A 22,565-nucleotide genomic window follows, 5' to 3' on the forward strand; every position below is an offset into this window, starting at 1 on the left:
AATTTTATCCAATGCAGGCATCATATTTCTTAGTATTTAAAATTTAATGTACAAAATTAGATAAGTGGGACATAATAAAAACTTGATTTTATTTATGAATAACATATTATTGTTATAGCACTTATAACAGATGTCTTCTGCATAAATTTTTACACATTATACGCTTAAATTTTTGTTTATAAAAATAGTATTTAACATAGAATTTTTGAAGAATTCTGTTTTTTTGCAATTTTTGCTGCTTTTACAATTAATTATATATTTTTTTTATTATGGATGATCCAGAAATACATTACCCTGTTAAAAAAAATCGATAGAAAACGATAAAAAACTACTTATATAATCATTTTTAATTGTAGTTATGAAGAAATTTATCATGAATAAACAATTTATTATGATAACGTTTTAATAATTTATTCATGATAAATTTCATCAAAACGGTATAAAAAACAGTAAGTTATTATAAAAATTCTATTGATATTTCAACGATTAAAATCGCCTTTATCAGATAATGATTGAAAACGATAGGAAACGATAACATTTCTTGCGGAATAGAAAAAGTGGAACGATAGATACGATAGGACACTATAAAATATTTGGCAGATCTTATTGGTTCCCATTGTTTTCAATCGATTTTTTTTTTAATAGGATAGTTTCAATTAGTACTTTTTTAATATTTTTTTTCCCTTCTTTTCTAAAGGGAAAAATATTTCTTAATGTGCTCGAGTATATATATGTTATTTTATCTATATGCAAAAAGATGCAAGTAGGATACCCGAGAAAAAAAGTTCCATATATAATTATATATAATTATATATAATTGTATACAAAATATGTCCATATATGTTTCTTTCCTTTGTAAAATTATTCTTTAATACAAAATAATAAGAAGGAAATATAAAAAATAATTAAAAGAATAATTTTTACATTGGTTTCTTTTACAAAAAATAAAGTTTGAAGAAATGTGAAAAATTGCTCATATATATCATATAATCATATATAAGTGATTAAAAATATACATATATAATTATATATGAACAATTTTTCTTATTTCTTCAAACTTGATTTTTTGTAAAAAAAAACAATTATGTAACAATTATTCTTTTAATTTTTTTTTATGTTTCCTTATTATTATCAATTTTGTATTAAAGAATAATTTTACAAAGGAAAGAAACATATATGGACATATTTCGCATATAATTATATATAATTATACATGGAACTTTTTTTCTCGGGTAATGAAGGAGCTCAAAGAGGAACGCGTAATTAGCGCGATGTAAGCCTAGATTTTCTTTTTAGCCCCCAACGAGAATAGACGCGCCATCTCTCGGCGAAGGGTCCCACTCAAATCGCTCCGGTCGGTCGCCGGGTGCCAATCTACGGCAAACGCGTTCCCCGCTTTGTCGGTCGGGCGGGCTCATCGACGCGCCACGTGTCCAAGCGATCACGTTCATTCGGGCGCCACTGTGCAAAGACGACGGCGTCTTCTCTACGCAGCTACGAGGCGGACGCGCGCGGCTTTGGCCAGCCTGTTCCGCGTTCTTCCGCCATTATAAAGCGCCGTTGGCGGGTGTTCTCCGGTGAGAGAGGCGACGTACGCGACGCTTACCGACGCTCGGCGTCGTTGAGCGAGTGAGCGAGCGAGTCGAAAGCGAGCGAGCGGGCGAGCGAGCTCAGCGAGCAACTAAACGAGTGAAGTTGGAAGTATAGAGTGTGTGGCAGCCGCGCGAGTTGTTCGCGAATTTCGTACGGTCGGAATCTCCGGTGCTGCTTCAGGGGGGGGGGGGACGACCGGACTTTACTCCGTTGGAGTAGTTAATCGCGCGATTGCCGATCGCCTTGGCGCGCCGCGCGGCCGAGCGAGCGGGACGACGAGCCATCGTCGGTGGGCGCGCGAGGAGCTGATCGGAACGCACGCTACCGCGGAGAACCGAACGAGGAGGCGGCGGCGGCGGTGACGGAGGAGGAGGTGAAGAAGAAGAAGATAGGCGAAGGAGGCGAGAAGAGACGCGCCGGCAGACATGGAGAGTAGACCGGCGCCGCTGCGCTCGCGGCGCGTCTGCCGATTCTGCTTGACGGACACCGAGCCGCTGAGCTACATCTACGAGCGCGACCACAACAAGCCGTTCCAGGTGCCGCTCGCGTTACAGATCATGTCCTGCGTCGCCATCGAGGTGAGTGGCCCCCCCCGCCGTTAATAACCGCGACATACCCGTCGACGGCATCGACCGCCGGAGCCTGTGTGTGCGCGCCACCCGGCACCGCGGCCGAGTGCCCCTCGCGGGTAACACTCGCGCCGTGATCCGCACCACCGTCCCCCCCCTCCCTCTCCCCGCTGATCGGTGGGTTTCATTTAGGTAGCGCCGAGCGTTAAGGGCTGGGGCGAGCTGCCCCGCGAGGGGTGCTTTTGTCCGGTGTCGTCAAGCGAATTGGTGTACGATCGCGCGGTAGTATAGGCGGCGATATTGCCGGCCGATCCGCCCTCGCGGTTCCGGCGATCGCGGGGAGAGGACGTTCGCGCGACTCGCGTTTCCCGCCTGATTTCTTTCTCTTCCGGAACTTCTCACTCCGGAAGTTCCGGAACACTCCGGAGTCGGAATACCTTTGAACGCGACGATGGGTGCTTTTCATTCAACGATACAAGTCGACACTTCTTCTTTTCTTATGGGAACCCCCCCGTATACGGGGGGGGGGGATCGTTAATATGCCCTGATTCTAATAGTCGAATGATGCAATATTAATACGTAATGAATAAATAGTAATGCGGAAGTAAAGAAATACTAAATTGCCGCGAAGATTCTCCGCGAATTCCGCGATTCCGCGAAGAACATAGAATCACTCTCGGCCACAGACGTCCACCTCAGTCCGTGGCTCGTGCACGAATCATACAAGTCGACACAAACATCATTTTATCTTTGTTGTCATCATTCTGTCTCTGTTGTGATTGAATGTTAAAAAAAGACAGAATGATGTTTGTGTCGACTTGTGTCACTAAATGAAGGCAGCCGATGATGTTTACTCTAGTAGTCTCTAATAAACAAACGGCTTAAATTTTAAAATTTTATTACACTATATATTATATGTGTATATCAAATTCTATTTAAATATAAGTTTATATAATTCTATTTAAACATAACTGTTTTTACAAAACAATTATACAGATCTAAATGAAAAATGTTTTTTATTTAATGAAAAGATATTTTATCCTTTGAAGATTATATAAGAAAATGATATTTATATTTTATTGTTTCATTCTTGCATATTTTATTAATTTCATTTAGTTATAGTATACATATATGTTTTTTATATTATTTCTTGTACCTTTCTATTAAATTACATTGATACAGAAAATTGTTCAATACAAATGTACATTTATTAACATATTATTTATACATAATTTTACATATAAATTATATATACGTATCAAATATATTTGTATATTATTTTTTAATATGTATTTATATTTAACATAAATTATAATTTATCAAATTTATACAAGTATATGTAACTTTGAATTTTTATAAACTTTGCAAAGACAAGAATTAAACAACAATTGGAATTTAACAAATCCAATGAAACCTTTCCTGCAACTCCTGAACCGTCCAACGCCGAAGAGATTCCTTTCCGGATCCCTAAGGTAAGCAGGTTACTAACAATCCGCCGTGTCTTGTTCTTTGACAGGTGTACGCCGCGGACGGGATGCCGCAGATGATATGCAACATGTGCCGCTGGAACCTGGATCGCTCGTACAAATTCAAGTTGCAGTGCAAGAAGGCCGACGAGGCGTTGAGGGACTATCCGCTGTCTGGAGTATTGCCGAGGCCCTTCCCGCCTATCCCCAGCGATCCGCCGGAAATCGGGAGCAAGAGACCGGCCGAGGCGAGATCGCAGAATGAGATCTCGAAAAAGCAACGCACCTCTGACAACGACAGCAGAGACTCTAGAGAGAGACGTGAGACCAGACAAAATGACAAACAGAAGGCCAACGAGCATCTTTACGAAGAGGAACAGGATGGCGGCAGCGAGGGCGAACAGGAAGTGACTAACATCAAGGAGGAGAGGAAACTGGAGCCGGGAGAGATCAGAGTGCACGCGTGCGATCAATGCGATCGCACATTTCCCCTGCGTCAAGCTCTGATGTTGCACGTGCAGCGCGCCCATCGCGATCGCAATTACAAGTGCACCGAGTGCGAGCGACACTTCTTCACCAAGTACGACCTGAGCAAGCACATGAGCACACATTCGGATGAGAAGCCGTACTCGTGCTCGATCTGCCAGAAGCAATTCTCGCGATTGAACCTGCTGCAACGTCACGAGAAGGTACACAGAGATGAGACGCGTTACGCTTGTCAGCATTGCGACCGCGAGTTCTTCACCACCGAGGAGCTCGAGAAGCACGAGGATTCGGCTCACAAGAAGGAGAAGCCGTTCCAGTGCAACATCTGCAACAAGCGCTTCCAATACAAGCAGGGCCTGGAACGGCACGAGATGCTGCACAACGAGGACAAGACGTTTGTGTGCGATTACTGTAAGGAGGCCTTCCACACCAGCACAAAGCTAGCCCGGCATCTCTCTACTCATGCCGGCCATCGTCCGTACATGTGTAAATTGTGTCCACGCACGTTCCTGCTGTCGCATCACTTGACCAGACACATGCGCACCCATTCAGTGGAGAAGCGCCACGTGTGCGAGGACTGCGGCAAGGCGTTCAAACGCAAGGAGAGCCTGGAGGTGCACCAATTGACGCACACGAAGCGCACAGGAATGGGCCTTACCTGCGATGTCTGCCAGGAATCCTGCCGTAATCGCGCCGATTATGTCACCCATATTAAACAGCATATTGAGGCGGGCGAGAAAATGGGCCCGGACGGTTTGCAACCCGACACCAAGAAGAATGTAGAACTGGACTCTGATGAGGATGAGGAAGAGGAAGATCAGTATTCCGATGGGGATGACGATTACGAGCCGCCGGCGTACATTGTGAAGAAGTTACCGAAGCCGCCGAAGCCCTCGGAGAGTGATGAGGAGGAGGAGGAGGACGATGGGGAGGACAAGGAAGAAAAAGCCGAGAGGCAAGAAAAGGAGGAGCGCAAGGTGGTGTACGTGCGCGGCAAAGATGGCAACATGATGAAGAAGACCATTAAGACGTTAATGCCCATCCAGCGTCGCGATGTTCAAGAGCAGAAAGTCACGAAACAAGTCACTTCGGCTGGCTCCTCTTCTCAGAGCAGCTCGAAAGTCTCCACGCAGAAGGAGGAGAGCAGCCCCAAGAGCAGCCGCGTGGACGACACCGAGGCGCAGGTACAGAAGATTGTCGCCTCGGTGTTCAAGGAACACAAGATCCCGCTGAAGCACCAGAACGCCGGCCAAGATCAGTCTAAAGAAGCACCTGTGACGAGATCCCAAAGCGCTTCTCAGGAAGTTCGCAAGGACGGCGACAAAGCGGAGACCCCGGCGTCCACTCCAAAGGTCAACACCGTCAAAGTGATTAAAAGAATTGTACTGAGAAAACCGGGAGGAGGCAGTAATGAAGGAACACCAGTCGGTACACCCGTTGCAGTCAAGGACGCAGACGCCTCCCTGAGCGGCACTCCCGGCTCGCATAAAGTCAAGCGAGTGATTGTTCGTAGAATTATCCGTCAGGGTGACACTACTCGTGAAGTTATCATGAATCCGGATGGTACCGCGATAGACCCCGCGGAGCTGGCGAAACTGCCGACTGGCAACGTTGTGAAGCGAGTAATAGTGAAGCGACCGCTCGACAAGAGTGGTCAGAACCTGGTACAGGCGGTGTTGCAGTCCGCGGAGCAACGTCAGAAAACCGGGGATGCCGTTTTGAATGAGAAATTCGAGCTGAAGACTTCAGCGTCGTCCAGCGGCGACACGCCGAAGAGCTCGGCCGCTCCGCAAAAGACGCAGTTGATCGCCCAGGGCCAGGACCAGGAGACCAAGGTGAAGCTGGAGCAGTTGGAGAAGCGAGTGGAACAGCAGAGGCTGAAGATCGAGGAGCTGCAGGCGCGAAAAGCGCAGCAGGACTACGAAGCGATTGACGAGATGCTGCCGGAGCGACATGACGAGTCCGAGGATGAGCAGCAGCTACCGCTCAAGAGAGTGTTCGTGAAACGGAAACAGAGTATATACGACGAGGAGCGGGAGTACAATGACGACGCGGACGCGACAAAGAGCGATCCGACTCAAGTAGAGAAAGAGGAGACGGAGCAAGTAGTGGTGAAGCAAGAGGAGGATCCCGTCGCGGAGGAGACGCTGGAGGATGTTCAGAAAGAAATCCAGAGCACGGCGAAAACGACGGTGAGCGGTAGCAGTACCACGCCAAGTGGTTCCCCGTCGAAGAAGGGCCCGACGATCTCCAGCAACAAGGTTTATTCGAACAAGCGTTACATGATCGTGAAGCCTAGCGACACGTCGGAGGTGGAGGAGATGAATCGCGAATTGTGCAGCATTTTCGAGACTACTGACACCGTAGTGAAGATGCAGGAAACGGTTCTGAGCAATCTCACGCAAATTTCTGGCATCGCGGCGCCGTCAGACGCGAAGCAAAAGACAGACTCGGCGATGGAGGTCGACGAGCAGGTGGATCAGGACGGCGCAATGAACGAGCCGACCGTTAAAGAGGAGGCGGAGATGGAGGTTGAGGTCGAACAAGAGACGGAGCTCAAGTTGGACGCCGAGATAGAGGAGGCTTCGCAGGTGATACAGGAGGAGGTTCAGCCGGATCCGAGCGCTATCGCGCTGGACAATCAGGACCTCTCCGAGACCGCCTCGATCTTCGAGACGTCGGACGACATTCTGGAGGTGCGGAAATCGACGGGCGGCAATCTGAGCGACTCCGTCATCGAGTTGTCGCAGGGCAACAGCACTATTAATTTGAACGATACTAACGATAGCCAGGACAGTCTGGAGGACAAGCTCTCGCAGATGGAAGGTTGAAGGAGGTTTGTTTTTTTCTTTTTGTCCCGGTTGAGGTGCTGTATCGAGTAAAAATCATGTTCTCGAATTCGCTGTAAGATTCCCGAGATCTCTCGCATGGTTGGTAATTAATTTACATACTTGATAGTATTGAAATTAATCAGCTGTTCAGTTTAACGTCAACATTAATGTTCCGGCACTGAACGTATTATGATACAATCGAGATCGTCTATTAAGATTGAATTAAAACAAAGTGATACAACGTTGCAATTATAGAGCAAACATAAAAAATTGCATCATTAACATTGATTGATCGTGCATGTAAAATGAGTTTGATATTTATTTAATAAGAATAAAGCCCGAAATCACATTTCAACACTTTACCTGCAGAAGGCAGGATTCTCCTCTTTCTTCACCGACTTGTTCCGTTTCTTCTTTTCTCTTGAATCGAATTGCTCTTTGTCTCTTCCCTATTTAGATGCCTGAAAAAGCCTCTCATTTATGTAATGTACTCCCAATTGTCTACAGAAAAAAGTCCATATACTATACATGATCACATTCCGCATAGCAAATGGTTTTTAATTGATTAGTTAACGTGCCACTATTAAGGAATAAAAAGATCGAGTTTAATTCAATTTAATTCGAGCTTTTATTTATTTGAAAATTATGTATATATACTATTATTGTATGTATAATATACTTATTATATTTTATACATATAATAGTATATATAATAATTAAAACACCATAAAATTTTTTAGTTATATGTATTAAAATTAAATTATTATTATTATAATTACAAAGGGTATGATATAATATATATAATATATATAATTAATATATATTATGTGTATATTTATGTATTAATTATATAATATCTAACATTATATATTATACATACATATATAAATTAAATATACTTTATAATATATTAAAATATTGATATAACTTTACAAAAGGTATCTAAGAATTTCATTTCATGATTTTGTCTTTTGTAATTTACTTTAGTCAATTACAAAAGACAAAATCTTTTCAATTATTTTGTATTTTCATGCGATTATGAGAATTGATTATCAACCTGTTTTCCTAAAAACTGAATGAGATTCTAATTTCTCTCTTATCCTAATGTGATTTAACTTTAACAATACTATCAATATTCAGAATAGCAATGCTAATTTCCAATTGCGCAAGAATCTCGACCAGAATCTCGGCGAGTTAAATTGACAGCAACAAAATACACCTCGATATAAGGTGTACCGATATTAAAACCGAATCGATCGTGTGAGGACGCTGTTATGGAAGAATATGGTTGCATTTCTTTCATTTAGCACTTTTTCTTTATAATTAAGTTGCTTCAATGATATCGCAGCTCGCTGATTCGCGCCCATCTGAATAAGATCACGTCGAAATTTCTCTCGCGTGTCTTTCACTTTTCTTTCTGTCCGAAGATGATATAGATTTCACGGAGGTAAAAACGATTCGAACGAGAGAGTCGATTTATCGTGCGAATATGACAAAAGGTTAAAAAATTATTTTAATTATTTAACATTATTTAGGCGTTGGTATACCTATTGTGTACATTTCGTAAGCTCTCATTTTATTTTCGTAGCTATACAATTATTTTTATTTTTATTTCTTTTCCTAGAAGTAAAACTCGGAAAGAGAGTTGCAACATTTGGACAACGTATCTTATTGATCTTACCGGTATCTTATCTGACCTACCTTGATATCGCAAAATTTGATTCACGCTGTTCTCGAAGTGAAGCGCACCTTCTGAACTTCCGGAAGGAGCTTCGATCCTATTTGTCCGCCGTCATTTCGAATATTATTGCTCTCGGTACATTCGCAATGAGAGGACAATTGTAAATATAATGGTCAGCCACCGGATGGTTCAATTTTATTGGCCCCGACTTGCGAACTGTATCGCAACTGTGAGAAATATGTACATACCGTGCCTCCTAGCGGTTTCCTTCATTCGCATTCACGTTCGCTTTCGTTAACCAAACAAAGGGAAAGAAAGAAAAAAAAATTATCCGATCCCTTGATCGTACAGTCATCGGATTCGTCTTCTTTTTTTGTTAGCGTTTAAGGATTAGTACGTAGCCAGGGCCAGTTGCATCGACCGGTTGTCATTCGCCCGGAACGCCTCCCTTCGATCAATTAAGTCGCTTTTCCTATATTTAATTATGATACAATTGATTTTAATACAATGTAATTGAGATGTCGATATCTAATATCTGAAGAGGTTAGAATAATTCGACTATTTTAGATTATAGTTTCGCTATTGTGTTCGAAATAACAGCAAAAGAGTGAAAAATTAGTCTTTGAAAGTCTAACCGATTTTTTTAACGTTAATTGAAATTAACGCGAGTCGCTGTATTGAAGGCGATCGGTTTATTTACGATTAAAATTATTCCGTTTTTCTGCTTCTACATTTAAAATAATTACAGACTTTACAATATGCGATCTGTTTTTTTTTCTCTTTTTTTTTGCGTTTTCTTATTGGTGCAACGGACTCTGATTCTGCAAGTCAACACATTTACATTATAACGTTGGGAACATAAGAGATAATGAATTACAGATATATTTACAGTAATATCATATTCAGAATTATTTCGTTAAACGGTAGTTGAAACGGTAACACGTAGGTTATCCGATATTCTGCAAGACACTTGGAACTATATATGAAATACAAAAGTGTGTAAGTGTAGAAAGCCCACCGCGATATTTATTGTGCCTTTTTTTTCTCCGTCCCATCCTCTTCCAAAGAACAAATAACCAAACAGATAGTTTCTAAAGGGAGAAAGAAAGGTAAGAATTATTTTAATACATAATTATCTAATAGTTATAAGTATTACAGATATACAATAGTGACTACGGTATTTTATTATTTAGCGAGAGGATAATTAATAATCGGAAAGATTTGTATAAAAACTTAGGTATTTTATTCCGTAGAACACATTACAACATATAACGCTCACATTTATAATAGTAATATATATGCATTCTCTAATGGTCATTATTAATATACATATAAATATTGTATTACGCAGTATTTTTATTTACGAAAAAAAATGCATGTTTTTCTTGTCAGTATGAAATATACATATACGATGAATTAAAAGTCATTGATTATGAATCGCGTTTTTGCGACACAACTTTCGAGAGATTAGTGACTTTTAATCAAACATTTTACAAATTTTTTAAATGAGCTTCCGTGCGTGTGAATATGTCGAAATGTTTAGAGAGAATCTACGACGTGATAGAGTAAAAAATTAATCGAGACATGATCACTCGTGTGTTAACTTACATGGAATAATTATGAACATATGCATTTGCGTTTAATAAATGCAAAATAATCGAAAAGTCACACAAGTGTGTAAATTAATGCAACATACAAATAATTAAACAAATGAAAAAAACGATGATTTATGAGAAAATAATAGAAAATAAAATTAATGGTGAGTAAATTTTTAATCTTAAAAATGTTTCGCAACATCACGCGATTAATCATAATTAGTAATTAAATAAAGATAAGAAATTATTAATGGTTACATTAAAACAAAGATTTTTTTCAAATATACGCATACAAAAGAATAATAACATATGTTTAAGAATAAAAAATTATAGAAGCATTTGAAAATTTTGAATTGTATTAGCTAACACATACATTTGCTGAAGTACAATTACGTAATATTGTCAAATGCCCAAATTAAATATTATTTTCACATATTTAAGCAAATTGCGTGATTTTTCAAGTATTATTGGATTGAAGTGTGGAAAAATTTAACCGAGTGTGTTGGGTCAATCATCGTTTAATCAACGACGTTATCAAAATGCAATCTTTGCAATAAATGGTTTTATGTGCCATCCAATGTGGCGTGAGATATCGGCAAGTAAAATATTTCGTGACGAAAGGTCTCTGGCTATCTTTTACATTCTTATCTTTCACGATTACAGGACAATCTGTATCAAAACGTATCGTGTAATCAAATTTTTCAAAGTTCAATTTGTACAATGAAAAATAATTAAGAATTGGTACGAAATTATAGAGAGAAGAAAAAGAGAGGCTCTCAAAGCCCCAATATTTTTTTAAAGTCCGGAATTTTCGTAAGAATCTTAAGACTCTCCATTTTTCAATTTAATTCATTTAGCTATATTTAATTCTTTTTATGATTTTTCGATTTTTATTTGGCATCAAAGGCATTTTTAAGTTGCGTTAATACTTTTGTTGCACTTTTAAAAATGTAGTTGTACATATATGATTATGAAAGAATTTGTTCATCTTGAAGCTAACTGTAATGCGAATATTTCACCCCTAGAACGTCCTACATTCTCAACGGTCAATAAAAATCGACGTCGTCATTACGACCGTGTTTTTTTCCTAAGACCACTTCGTCAGAAAGCATGTAAATTAACTCAGTATTGAAATACACGCGCGGTTTTTACATAAGAAAAAGCTGTCCGATAGTTCTTATGACATTGTCGATACAAGATGATTGGCGAGTTGGCAGAAGAAGACGGTTAGAGTCGGTTAAGAGCGTCAAGCGGGGCTGACGGTTTTCCTGCTGGTAAGATTCTGGAGCTGTAAAACAAGGACGTTTTCATGTTTGCTGTTCCCTTTTCGTTATTTTTTTTTATCGCGGAAGTCTTATTCTATTCGGGCGAATCGCTAGATCGCTCTTGTACGTCTGGGCATCTTCGTATCTTAAAGTCCGCCACGTCCGCTGTCAATGTACTCGAACCTCTGTGGGGCAGAGACGATCGTGGACTTAGAGCGGAAGTCTTATCTTGGGAGAAATGGTGCACGCAGATTTTCACAGTGCGAAATAGTTGCGAGACTTTGTAAAGAAGAAAAAAGTTCAGAATATAATTACAAAAATTCACTTAAAGCAAGTCTATCTCTTGCGTTTCATCGTTTCTTAAAAATTTCTAGACGATTGTTTTTCTTTTTTGACTTTATTTTAATGCTGGAGCTTTGTAGAAAAATGATCTCTAAAAAGATATTCTATTTTTTTTGAAGAATAAGAATGCATTCTATCTTTATTATCATGCATTATGAGAACATACATGAATTTTATTCTTAATTAAATATTCTGCCTTGTAAGGATTGGCTCAGTATTCGTACTCCCAAAACAAAAGTCAATTATCAAGGAAAAAAATACTGGAATTCTAGCAAATATTATCTATAAGTGGAAAGTTAAATGCGTGTATTTCAGTGCAGCGGTTTTTATGCGAATTAAATGCTTGTTAATTTATAAGAAGATGCCAGACTTACATTGTATCTAAAAACTTATTTTCAAACCACCTTCAGACACTGGCAATTCGAAAAGCTTGCTATTTAATCTAGTCAATACTTGATTTATTTATTGAAAAATTTTAAATATTTGACTGAATATACTTATTAATAAATAACTTATCAAAAATTAAAGAAATTGTCAAAAATGATCGAAGAACTTTTTCATGAATAAAATTAAGAAAATTGGAAAATTTATGACAAATTAACCAATGTTTTGAAAATTAAAAGATTTTTCAAAAATTATTAAATTTATAGAAAATTAAAAATAGATTATGGCAACGCTGAATATTTTTTATTCGTGTCTGAAAGTAATCTCATAATCTTGTGGTATAATATACCTCCTTTTCCTCGGTGGCGACGGAGTTGTAAGTCCTGGCGGGCGCTTCCGGTTGCTTGGCGGGTCCGATAGCATGCACATAGATGAGTGCACCGGCGATACCGCCCATGATCGGGCCCACCCAGTACACCCAGTGATTATCGAAAGAGCTCATCACCACGGCGCTGCCCAGCGAACGCGCCGGATTCATCCCCGCACCCGTCCGCGGTATCTAATTTCATTAAAAATTATTACAAAGACATGAAATAATTATGAAAAATAATTGAGCTTCTGTAATTGTTCTGTAATTGAGCTTAAAAAGACCTTAAAAAGTAATAAAAAATTTAAGAGTTAATTTTTTATTACTTTTTAAGGCCTTTTTAAGCTCAATTACAGAAATAGTGTATTAATTCCGAAACAAAGTTTAAATTTTTTAAATAAATTCTACATTAGAATGATTGAATTAAAATTGTAATTTATTCTTAGTGTTGTTAGTTTAAAAAAAAAAGTAATTAAGTTATAAATGGAAAAAAGGAACGAAGTAAAGTTACAGTTACTGAAAAAAAGTAACTCGGTAACTGTTCACAAGAAACGAATTATCTTCAAACAAATGTATGTCAGATTTGTTTAAAATTAACGTAAAAAAAATTTGATTTGAAATAAGGAGGAACTGTTTTTGTGATTAAAATCATAGTACTTACTCCGACGAGATGACCGACGGTGACTGTCAGGCCGATTATGAGGGGCGCGATGCCCTTGCTGTCCGGTTTAGCGGCATCGCACGCCCCGCAAACTACCAGCACCAAGATCAACGCGAGGAAGAACTCCACGCCGAATCCTTGTACTGGAGTAATCTGTTCGGAAAGCTTCACCGCGCCCAATACGGTTTCGACCGGATGCCGTGAAATGGGAGACTCGGCTGAAAGGGCCCTCAGAATCGCCGAACCCGCGATAGCACCCGCGCATTGCGCCACGACGTACAAAATACTCCTGATAATTGGTACCTACGAATCAGGATCTTGTTACCGATGAGGAGAACTTAGGCAAGAATAGAAACAAACCTAAACAGTCGGATAAATTATGCAGGATAGGGAAAGCTAACTTACTTTGTAAAAGTAATTAGTTACAAGTTATCGATTTTAAAAAATAATATGTTACCGTTACTCAAAAAAATAAGAAGTCGTCACTTTTCTATTATCAGAATAGAACAACATAGATAACATTAAGATCAGCTGAGAAAAAAAATTGGGTTACGTTTAAACAAAAGCTTTAATGTTTAACATCATTTGTATAACATCAAGTGGACCGTAGCCTAATATTAACAAATAAGTTTGAAATATAAATAACTATTAAATTAGTTACTATAGTTTCAAAAAATGTAACTAAGTTACGGTTATATAAATGGAAAAAGTAATGAAGTAAAGGTACAATTACTAAAAAAAAGTAACTTTCTAACTTATGTTTAGAAGTAATAACGAATTACTTCCCATCCCTGCGAAATTATGTATGCAATTAATTCAGTAGTACTCGAGTTTTTATTGCTAGGATTATTAGAGGATCTGTTTTGATCCATCTAAATAGATCTAGCTCTTGTAGAAGATGATCGATTTTCATTGCGGGATATCGAATTCTTCTGGTTCGTCTGGGATAGATTTCATTTGCGGAATAAATAGACGATTCTCGGTTTACACATATGATATGTGTACTTATATATATATATCAGATTGACAGCGTTTTAGAGTTATTACAGAGATTTTTTTTTAATTTTAGACAAAACACAAGCGTTTAGAAAAACTTCTTAGAGAGCCAAGTTAAAAATATTAAAATTTCTATTGAATATTAATATCAAATGTCGCTATACCTTCCCGATGACGGTGAGACCGAGCGTGACCGCCGGATTGATGTGACCTCCGGAAATGTGTCCTATCCCCTGAATTACGCCAGCCACCACCAAACCGAAGGCCAGGCTGATGGCGACGACATTTTCAGTCAGCACGGCACCGCAGCCGAAGAAGTTGAGGAATAAGGTGCCGAGGAATTCCGCCAGAAGGGCGCGAGGGAGACCGACCTTCTTGTTGGTGAGCTCGTCAGCGCCCAAGGCGTTCTTCAGATTCACCATCTGACGTTATACATATGTAAGTAGAAAATAAGTAAAACAGAAAATCAAAAGGGGAATTATAAAAAAAAAGATGTACATGTACAATTCGAAAAAAGAAAAAAATTGTTTATTCTGAAAAAAAAAAAATTTTAATACAATCTTAGAACAATAAGAAAAATGGTAAATATTATTTCAGAATTATAAAATTGACGTAACATAATTTTTCTTTTATCGTTTTAAGCACAGATTTTTTATTGAGATTTTAAGATTTAAAATTATGTTATCTGAAACGTATATATTATCACTTTTCCAAGAGACGAAAGATACTTAATTCGCGATCGTGAATACGTAATATGAATGAACGAAAGCAAATTTGAGCATTTGAAATTTAGAATGAACTTTCCTTTTCGAGCTTTAGCACTCTTCTTTAGCGACGTTTAGCGTCTCCGCCGATCTAGACAGCGAGTAAATCTAGACCGAGGACGCGACGTTTTACGAGCGCGACCGAAAGCTTCGACAAGCCGCATTACATATGCAGATCGTCACATCCTCACCTCGAACGATCGGTTCGAATTACCTAATCGCCAAAGCTCCGCGCTGATCGTCACCTACGCGCTTTAATTAAAGATAGCCGTGTGTTTTTCTTTTCCAATCCAAATGAATCACCGTCCGTTTGCATTACAATTCTGTAATGTACAATTCTAATTTCGTATTATTATCCATTACAATTTCGGGAAGAACATAAACAGCTTCTTCAGGACAAAAAAGAAATACGCGAAAAATGGATATTTTTAGCGTCTTACTTAAGTTTATATTTCAGAATTGTGATTTTTTTTTCGTGATTCATCATTTCACCACATGATTTATTTTCTCAATAAATGCTTCGAGTAAACCATCATCACAACAATCGCCTTCCCTTCCCAAAATGCCAACTGGCATGTAGATTACGCAATTACACAGGCGTCATTACTAAAGTCGTGAGCCAAGATGATCCGATCCTACGGATGATGTCACAGCCCGAGATTGTCCTTCCTTCGCGTCCGCTCGACTCTGTCATAAAACTATTTGTCGCCTGCGCGGTCGATTTGCTAAATCGCGCCGTTACGAAGCCCGGTAGGCCCGAAAGGAACCGGATTTGTTTGGAGTTTTTGTTCGAGTTTGTCGACCCCGATTTTCGCGAATATATAGAATCGTAAATATTAAGAAATCATTTATAACAATTAATATTTTGCAACGATTCAGTCTAATATTTATTTTATAAAAATATGTTATTTTATAATATTAATCTTAATCGACAATCTTAAATTTATTGATATCAATGGTTAATGTAATTAATATCCGCTCAAACAAACAAAAATTATTGTTTTCCAGGTGCAAGATGTTCCGGAATTCGATATTTCCAAAATAAATTTTTCGAGAAATCTCAGGTCTGTTTTTTTTTTAAGCTAAAATTTTCGAGAGCATTCGTATATCATTGTTCGTCATATATTTTCTAAAGTTCATGTGACTTTCTACGGTCGTTACGTTTGCATTTCGTTCGCGTGGCAATTGGCATCATTAGCTGAATTAATGAATTCCGCTTGTCAATTTCACCGGCTTAGTAAAAGCGCGCGGTTAACATTCGCACGTTAATAATATATATACTGCAGAGGCGTGTGACAGTTCGCGCCTGGAATTTCTATGAAATTCGAGCTGAATCTTCATTTCCCCATCCCATTAATTTATCCTTTCTTCCATTTATTCGATCGCCATTATACGATCGCGGAGCGATTATGTCTTTCGTAAATGCATTTTTCCCGCGAGCTTCAATCAAATAGCAAACGTTAGACGCTGTATGTAAATTACTATGACGGCCCAACAAAATTATATTTTTAGAGCACAATTTTTGACACTTTCAATAAAACCGTTCTTTCCATGTATACATATATAGGAGTGTTTCTATGACTCGACTGTGATCATCTCAAAACGCGTGAAAGAATATTTACTTTCACACGGCAACGTAATCTCAGTATCAATGATCCCAATCATCTGTCAACAACCAACCGATCGCTGTAATAGAAACGGTTGCAACGAATGTACTATAAATAGATAAAACGAAACCTCCGAAGGTCTCCAATACACGTTCCCGTTCCTCCGGTTTTTCTACCTGTCTGTGTGAGTTTTTGTCATTTTCCCATACCGCCCCAGCCCCTTTTGACCCTCTCTGCCTTTTCACGCTTCGCTACATTTGATAGCGAACGAAAAAAAAGGTCGTCCTTCGCCGTGCGATTATCGATATCGCCTTCCACCTGGCGGCAATAAAAACCCCCTCCGTGTTCCTGCCGCATCCGAGAATTCACCGTGGGTACGTTTCTTTATTCGCGATTTGCCGCCGCGAGCGTTCCGCGAAAGCGAAGACCGGTCGATTCGGAAGCATAAATCACCCGTTAGATCCTCAGTGATCATTTATCGGCGACCGTTAGAGAGATCGTTATCCCTGTATGGTCTCTCTCTCAGGATTTTTCCCCTCCGCTCATTTTATTTTTCCGTTCTGTTTCTCAGAGGTGGACACTGTACGGTATTTCTTCTCGATCCCTTTAAAGGATCGATCGACGATCGGCCACGTCCGATCGGCGATTCATTCGTTCCACTTTAGGCCGAAGCTAATAGCCTTTTCGTTGCATCGTCAATCGGCGAAAGCCTAATTTGTTTTCAATTAAATCAATGGAATTTTTTCTTGAAATCTAAAATTTTTTATAAAAATTTATATTGAAAATCGTTAAATACATTGGTTTTAATTCATCTGTAGACGGATTTAAATATAAATCTTGAAATCATTATTATCTTTTCAATTATTATTATTATTATTATTATTATTATTATATACATATATATACATCGTTATATAATTTTATTATACAAGTTTTTATTTATATCTCTATTTTCTATCTTTATTCACACGCTCATAGTTTTTAATTTAATTTTTATCGTATTTTTAATTGAATTCCTATTTAAATCCAGTTGTCTACGCTTATTCTAAAAAATGTTCTACTTGCACACAATGCTTGACCGATTGTGAGTTAATTATTTATTTAATTATTTATTTAATAAAGTAAGCTTTTGCAAAAAGAATATGTAATTTATATAACAATTAACAATTTTTTTCGATCTAATATCAATTGATGATGATTTTTCCTCGAACAATTAAGACCTATTCCCAAGCATTGAGTATCCCGCGTGTTCATCGATGGTGGAGATATCCAGGAGCAATGGAAAGACACAGTGCGTGACTTTTGTGAAAACAGTGATAGAATGGCGCGATAAAATAGCGAAAATAGTTGAGAGAATAGCTGAGACATTCATATGAACGTCACGTATTTACTAGAAGAGATCACGATTGGCATACGCACATCGTTAAATGTTAGTTTGATTCGAATCGCAAACATCTCATTCTGCGTCTAACGTAGCGCGATTTGTGTCCCGGACTTTCAAAGGCAATCGAAGACTATTTAGACATGCCCCTCCGATTCGAAGCTCGTTTTATGTTTATTATCATTTGTACCATAGCTTTTCCGACAGATTATGCTGACTTATATACATACGTTCGAGATACCGACTATCTTTAGCGTTTTTTTAACTTTATTGAGCACTCAAGTTCAACAATCACACAATCATATATTCATTTTTTATCATGTTTCTTTATTATATCTGCTAAAGATTTATCTTATTGCGATCTAATTAAATAAATATACGATAAATAAAAAAAATAAATTATAAGTTATAAATATAAACATGTAAAAAATACAAAAACATATACAAATAAAATAAATAAAATTGAAGATAATGAATGATCCTCGACTCACCCCGAAATCTTGCAACCGACGTCCAACTAATTAATAAAGTCCTCCTAGTCCTGTCGACAGATCCTCGCGAGAGTCCCTTGATAGTCCCTTGGAAGTGCGTTAAATGTTACTGGATAATTTCTTTGGGAGTCTCCTTTGAGATGTCTTCGAAGATTCTTTTTACTGGAAACCCTTCGAACGGAACCGGCTTATGTCGAAGCCGAGATGGCTCCTTGAGAGCGACCGAGCAACAACTGTCGCAAGCTGGGCTCTCGGGCCGGTCGGGCCTCACGTATGTAGGTACACGTACTAGTAATTCTACCGGCTGGCTGGCGAACGGCAACGTAGTAGGGATATCGCGGTTAAAAGTGGCGAGTGGCACGAGTACAAACAACGCGTGGACGAGTCCACGCGTGAAATATGCGTGTACGTACACATTTTAATAAATAAAAAATTTATAGCGCGCGATGACTTCCGGAAATGTGTCGCCGATAAAATTGCAGTCAATGATCTCGGCTTCAAGATAAATTTCGTTTAAAATGAGAAATTCTTTTTGAAGGATGATTTAAGCAGAGCTCTCACGGTTAAAAAGCCTCTTGAATTTTGAGCATTGAAAGTTTTTTGAGAAAAAAATGTTAATGTCCATTTAAATAAAATTAATTTTTTTGAATAAACGAAGACATTAGGATATGTTTGAAAGAACGACTTAAAAAATGCGAAAATGATTTTTGTAGTTGACAAAAAAATAAATTTTTTTTTATTTTTTGTAGAAAAACGATGAAAATGATGAAATTATATACATGTATTACATACATGAAAAAATTATGTTTAAATTTGAAGTGTTGAGAAAATTGCGGATCTAGTAACTCCGACTTTAAGAAAATCAAATAAATATTGTGATTGAGAATCTAAATTTTAAGAGAATTTTACTTAAAAAATTATTTGTACTTTTTGAAAACAATGTGAAATAACGTAGTTACAAAACAACTTATTATTTATTCCGATCCAGGCTTGTTTCCGATTCACCTCTTGGCCTTTGCGTCATAATCTTTTTTACGCCGGTCCACTGCGAAATGCGAACGTTTCAGGAAGTTAGAAGGGAAAGGAGCAAAACTTGTTTTGAGGAGGCGATCGCGCATCACCTGAAATACTCGCAAAATCTGAACCCATGAAAAAAACTCAAAGTACCATGTAATATTTTAATATAACTAGACATTTTTAATTTTTACATTGACGTAAATCATTGACGTAAATAAACTAAAAGATATTCGGACATTCTAAATGATTTTCAAGAGAAGAGATGCGAAACGACACGGCGCATTTTTTGCGGCAGCAAATTGCCTTTTTGCCTTTTGGCGATCTCTTCCGATCGTACCTTTTCTGAGACGTGTAATCGGAAATGGCGTTTTCCCGGTAGGAAAAGGAAAGTACGGTTTCAACGGTACTTCCTTGCGGCGCACGCGATGCATAACGAAGGGGGAATCACCTAACCGCGACGACGATTACTCCGAAGACGATGATTTCATTGTAGCCTTAACCTGCGATTAAACTCTACACGATTTAATTTCATGCCCTTATTAATTTTCCAATCATCTCTTTCCATGTCGTTCTTTTCAGTTCGGATTAATGTTTTTCAATTGCTAAACGATTTGCTTAAGAAAGCAACGACACAATTCCTTTACATTCTTATTTCAAAATTACATTGGCTTCCATTTGCTTTAATTTAATCATCTTTCTTTAATTATCCACTTTTTTTCTTATATTAATTATATTCCTCACTTATTTTATTTTTATATTTATCACGAATATACTTTTATTTTATTAATTCATATAACTATTATATACTGAAGAATATGATTTTAAGTTTTATTGTTTGTTTTTTTTTAATTTTTAAAAAAATATACATAATCTTAATACTAGTTTAGTAAAAAATAAACATAATCTCTAATGTAATACACGTTTTTGCATAAAACGCGAATAGAAAATTAGTTGAAAAATAGATCATGACAAATGTAAAAATTTTTTGCGCTAAATATTGTCAATACATTTCGCGAAATGTCAGTACAGTTTTGCGCAGCGTTTTTCCCCTATCGACTTGTTAAACTATAATTGCGTGAGTAAGTACCATTAAGACAATTGGCGTATAATCGACGGTATTCAGAAAACGTGCAAGGGCGGTGACAAATGCCGACGCGGAAAAATATTAAGTAGCTGTTTCTCTCGATTCTCTTGATTCTTGCAATCCGAAACGCGATTCATCCCGCACAATCATCCTTATATCCGCCGATGATGAACCTCGCGCTCGTTCATGCGCAGGTGCGCAGGTTCCGTCCGAACGAAGCGGACATACATAAAATTTGCGACGCGCTCGTTTAAATCACTGTAAAACTTACGAAATTGACTGCGATTTTACTTTGGATATCTTGTTCTTTACCTTCTGCACGCAGCCGCCAGGTAGTGAAAAATTAAACGCGCGTGTAATTTGTGTAATTAACGTATTAAAACATTTTGTTACGTGCCATATCTGTTCGCACGTGATGATTGATACGACGTAACCGCGACAACAATGCGGAATTAACACGCAACGCGTTATTCACCATTGTTTCCGCGATATTCCAGCGATGCGCAAAACTACCACGAATAAGCCAATTAACCGTCGAAGGAATTAAACAGCGTCGGCTTTGAACAAAGCGTTCCTTCGCGCCGCGTGTTATTTCGTCTAAAGCGGAACTATAATTACACTACACGTTCCTAGGCAGAGAGAGAGAGAGAGAGAGAGAGAGAGAGAGAGAGAGAGAGAGAGGGAGGGGGGAGCGCAATTGTGCAACGTGGAGTGTCAGCGTGCTCGGGGCTGCATAATGCAAACATGACAACGCATACGTCGCGTATTGTTAGAATTTGTTGCCATTGCCGAGCAGCTGAGCTCTTGGCCGCGTTGTCATCTGGGCGCTGAATCAAGGTTTATGCGGCTCAGCTGCGAGTGTGCATATTTATTGTGTATTAAAACGCACGCGGCTAGGGAGAGACTGACAAGAGAGAAACGCCGTTTATTGTCGGGAATAATGAGAAGTTACCCGTAAAGGGAAAAGTAAAGTACTCGCAATAAAAAGTAATTACAAAAGAGAAATATTAAGATGGTACCCAGCAAACACAGATTATAACTGTAATGTTGCATCAACATTGTAATATTCCACCTATATTGCAGAGAAAAATATTACAATGCTGCAATATTGTAGTTATAATCTGTGTTTGCCGGGTAGGAACAGGGATTTTTCTTAACCTCCGTGCACTAGGTCGAAGTGTGACATATATACCCCAGCAAAATTTAAACCGCTAAATTTAGTTCGCAGAAAATAGTATTACATTTGTTTTCTTGTTTTAAAAGATTAAAGAGTTTATTATTTTGTTTTGTTCTTATATTCTTAAGGAACAAGAATCGCGATATTATGACAGTCGGAATTATTGTATTGTATTAAATTAGTATACTTAAAGTGAAATATAATATGGGATATGAGATACCCCACGTGTTTCGGCATTTTAATTTTTTTCTATCTGATGCACGGAGGGCTTAAGAAGTCAGCGGAAAGAGAGAGAGCGAATGTACGGAAAAAATCCGATAAGGTTTACAGAGATAAATTTAGCAATTTTTTCCACGCCAATTAATTCCGCATAAGATAATTCCATAACATCTATTCGCTGCAAATTAATTGCTTGAGCAACAGATTTGATTATTACGAACGATATATACGTTTGGGACGTAGAATCGACTAGATAAGATGCGAGACGAGTTCGGTGACCCAGAACACGATTCCGATTTTGCCGTCCATCCAAAAGCAGATGAATCATCCGACGTTTCCCGAGCACGTTCCGCGAAACGGTACACAACAGGATCGTCATCGTCGCCGCCGAGTCATTATCGCTCTTTTCACATGACCGTCGCGCGCTGTCAACTACCTCATCGTTTTTGTCCTTCCGCCGACCGAAGAATGCGCATAAGGCGCGTGTCAACGTTTCCATAAATGTACCAGCAGAGCGAGCAGAGCGAGTTGTATTTTAACTCTATATCCTTTACAATTATTAACCTTCTGCCCGGAATATCGGTCATTA

General features: G+C 38.5%; 2 protein-coding genes across 4 annotated transcripts; one reads left to right on the forward strand and one right to left on the reverse strand.

Annotated features, from left to right (window-relative positions):
* The first annotated feature begins 1,904 nt into the window (after positions 1-1,904).
* LOC105454577 lies at positions 1,905-9,638 on the forward strand. 2 transcript variants are annotated; one of them, XM_011697256.1, is made up of 3 exons: positions 1,905-2,171; positions 3,679-6,950; positions 8,570-9,638. In XM_011697256.1, exons 1-2 carry the CDS (start codon positions 2,019-2,021, stop codon positions 6,943-6,945), a joined length of 3,420 nt encoding a protein of 1,139 aa, XP_011695558.1. In that variant the 5' UTR covers positions 1,905-2,018; the 3' UTR covers positions 6,946-6,950; positions 8,570-9,638. The 2 variants fall into 2 exon arrangements, with proteins under 2 accessions (XP_011695558.1, XP_011695557.1); XM_011697255.1 differs by lacking the exon at positions 8,570-9,638 and having other exon boundaries at positions 3,679-7,300.
* A 1,712-nt stretch (positions 9,639-11,350) lies between these two features.
* Positions 11,351-18,784, reverse strand: LOC105454578 (aquaporin AQPAe.a). 2 transcript variants are annotated; one of them, XM_011697258.1, is made up of 5 exons: positions 18,480-18,784; positions 14,401-14,658; positions 13,241-13,543; positions 12,562-12,771; positions 11,351-11,671 (listed from the first exon to the last, which is right to left on the reverse strand). In XM_011697258.1, the coding sequence occupies exons 2-5, from the start codon at positions 14,656-14,658 to the stop codon at positions 11,633-11,635; spliced, it is 810 nt and encodes a 269-aa protein (XP_011695560.1). In that variant the 5' UTR covers positions 18,480-18,784; the 3' UTR covers positions 11,351-11,632. The 2 variants fall into 2 exon arrangements, with proteins under 2 accessions (XP_011695560.1, XP_011695559.1); XM_011697257.1 differs by having other exon boundaries at positions 11,351-11,509; positions 18,480-18,782.
* Positions 18,785-22,565: the final 3,781 nt, after the last annotated feature.

This window comes from Wasmannia auropunctata, unplaced genomic scaffold (assembly GCF_000956235.1).
Source record: "Wasmannia auropunctata unplaced genomic scaffold, wasmannia.A_1.0 LD335981.1, whole genome shotgun sequence".
NCBI classification, from domain to species: domain Eukaryota; kingdom Metazoa; phylum Arthropoda; class Insecta; order Hymenoptera; family Formicidae; genus Wasmannia; species Wasmannia auropunctata.

Excerpts from the sequence above, each read along its gene's own strand:
- LOC105454578 (XM_011697257.1), bottom strand. The coding sequence starts at position 14,658 with ATGGTGAATCTGAAGAACGCCTTGGGCGCTGACGAGCTCACCAACAAG. Across the intron at positions 13,544-14,400 it reads GTCTCACCGTCATCGGGAAG|GTACCAATTATCAGGAGTAT; the intron begins GTATAGCGACAT and ends CCTGATTCGTAG. Across the intron at positions 12,772-13,240 it reads CCGTCGGTCATCTCGTCGGA|ATACCGCGGACGGGTGCGGG; the intron begins GTAAGTACTATG and ends TAATGAAATTAG.
- LOC105454577 (XM_011697256.1), top strand. The coding sequence starts at position 2,019 with ATGGAGAGTAGACCGGCGCCGCTGCGCTCGCGGCGCGTCTGCCGATTC. Across the intron at positions 2,172-3,678 it reads TGTCCTGCGTCGCCATCGAG|GTGTACGCCGCGGACGGGAT; the intron begins GTGAGTGGCCCC and ends GTTCTTTGACAG.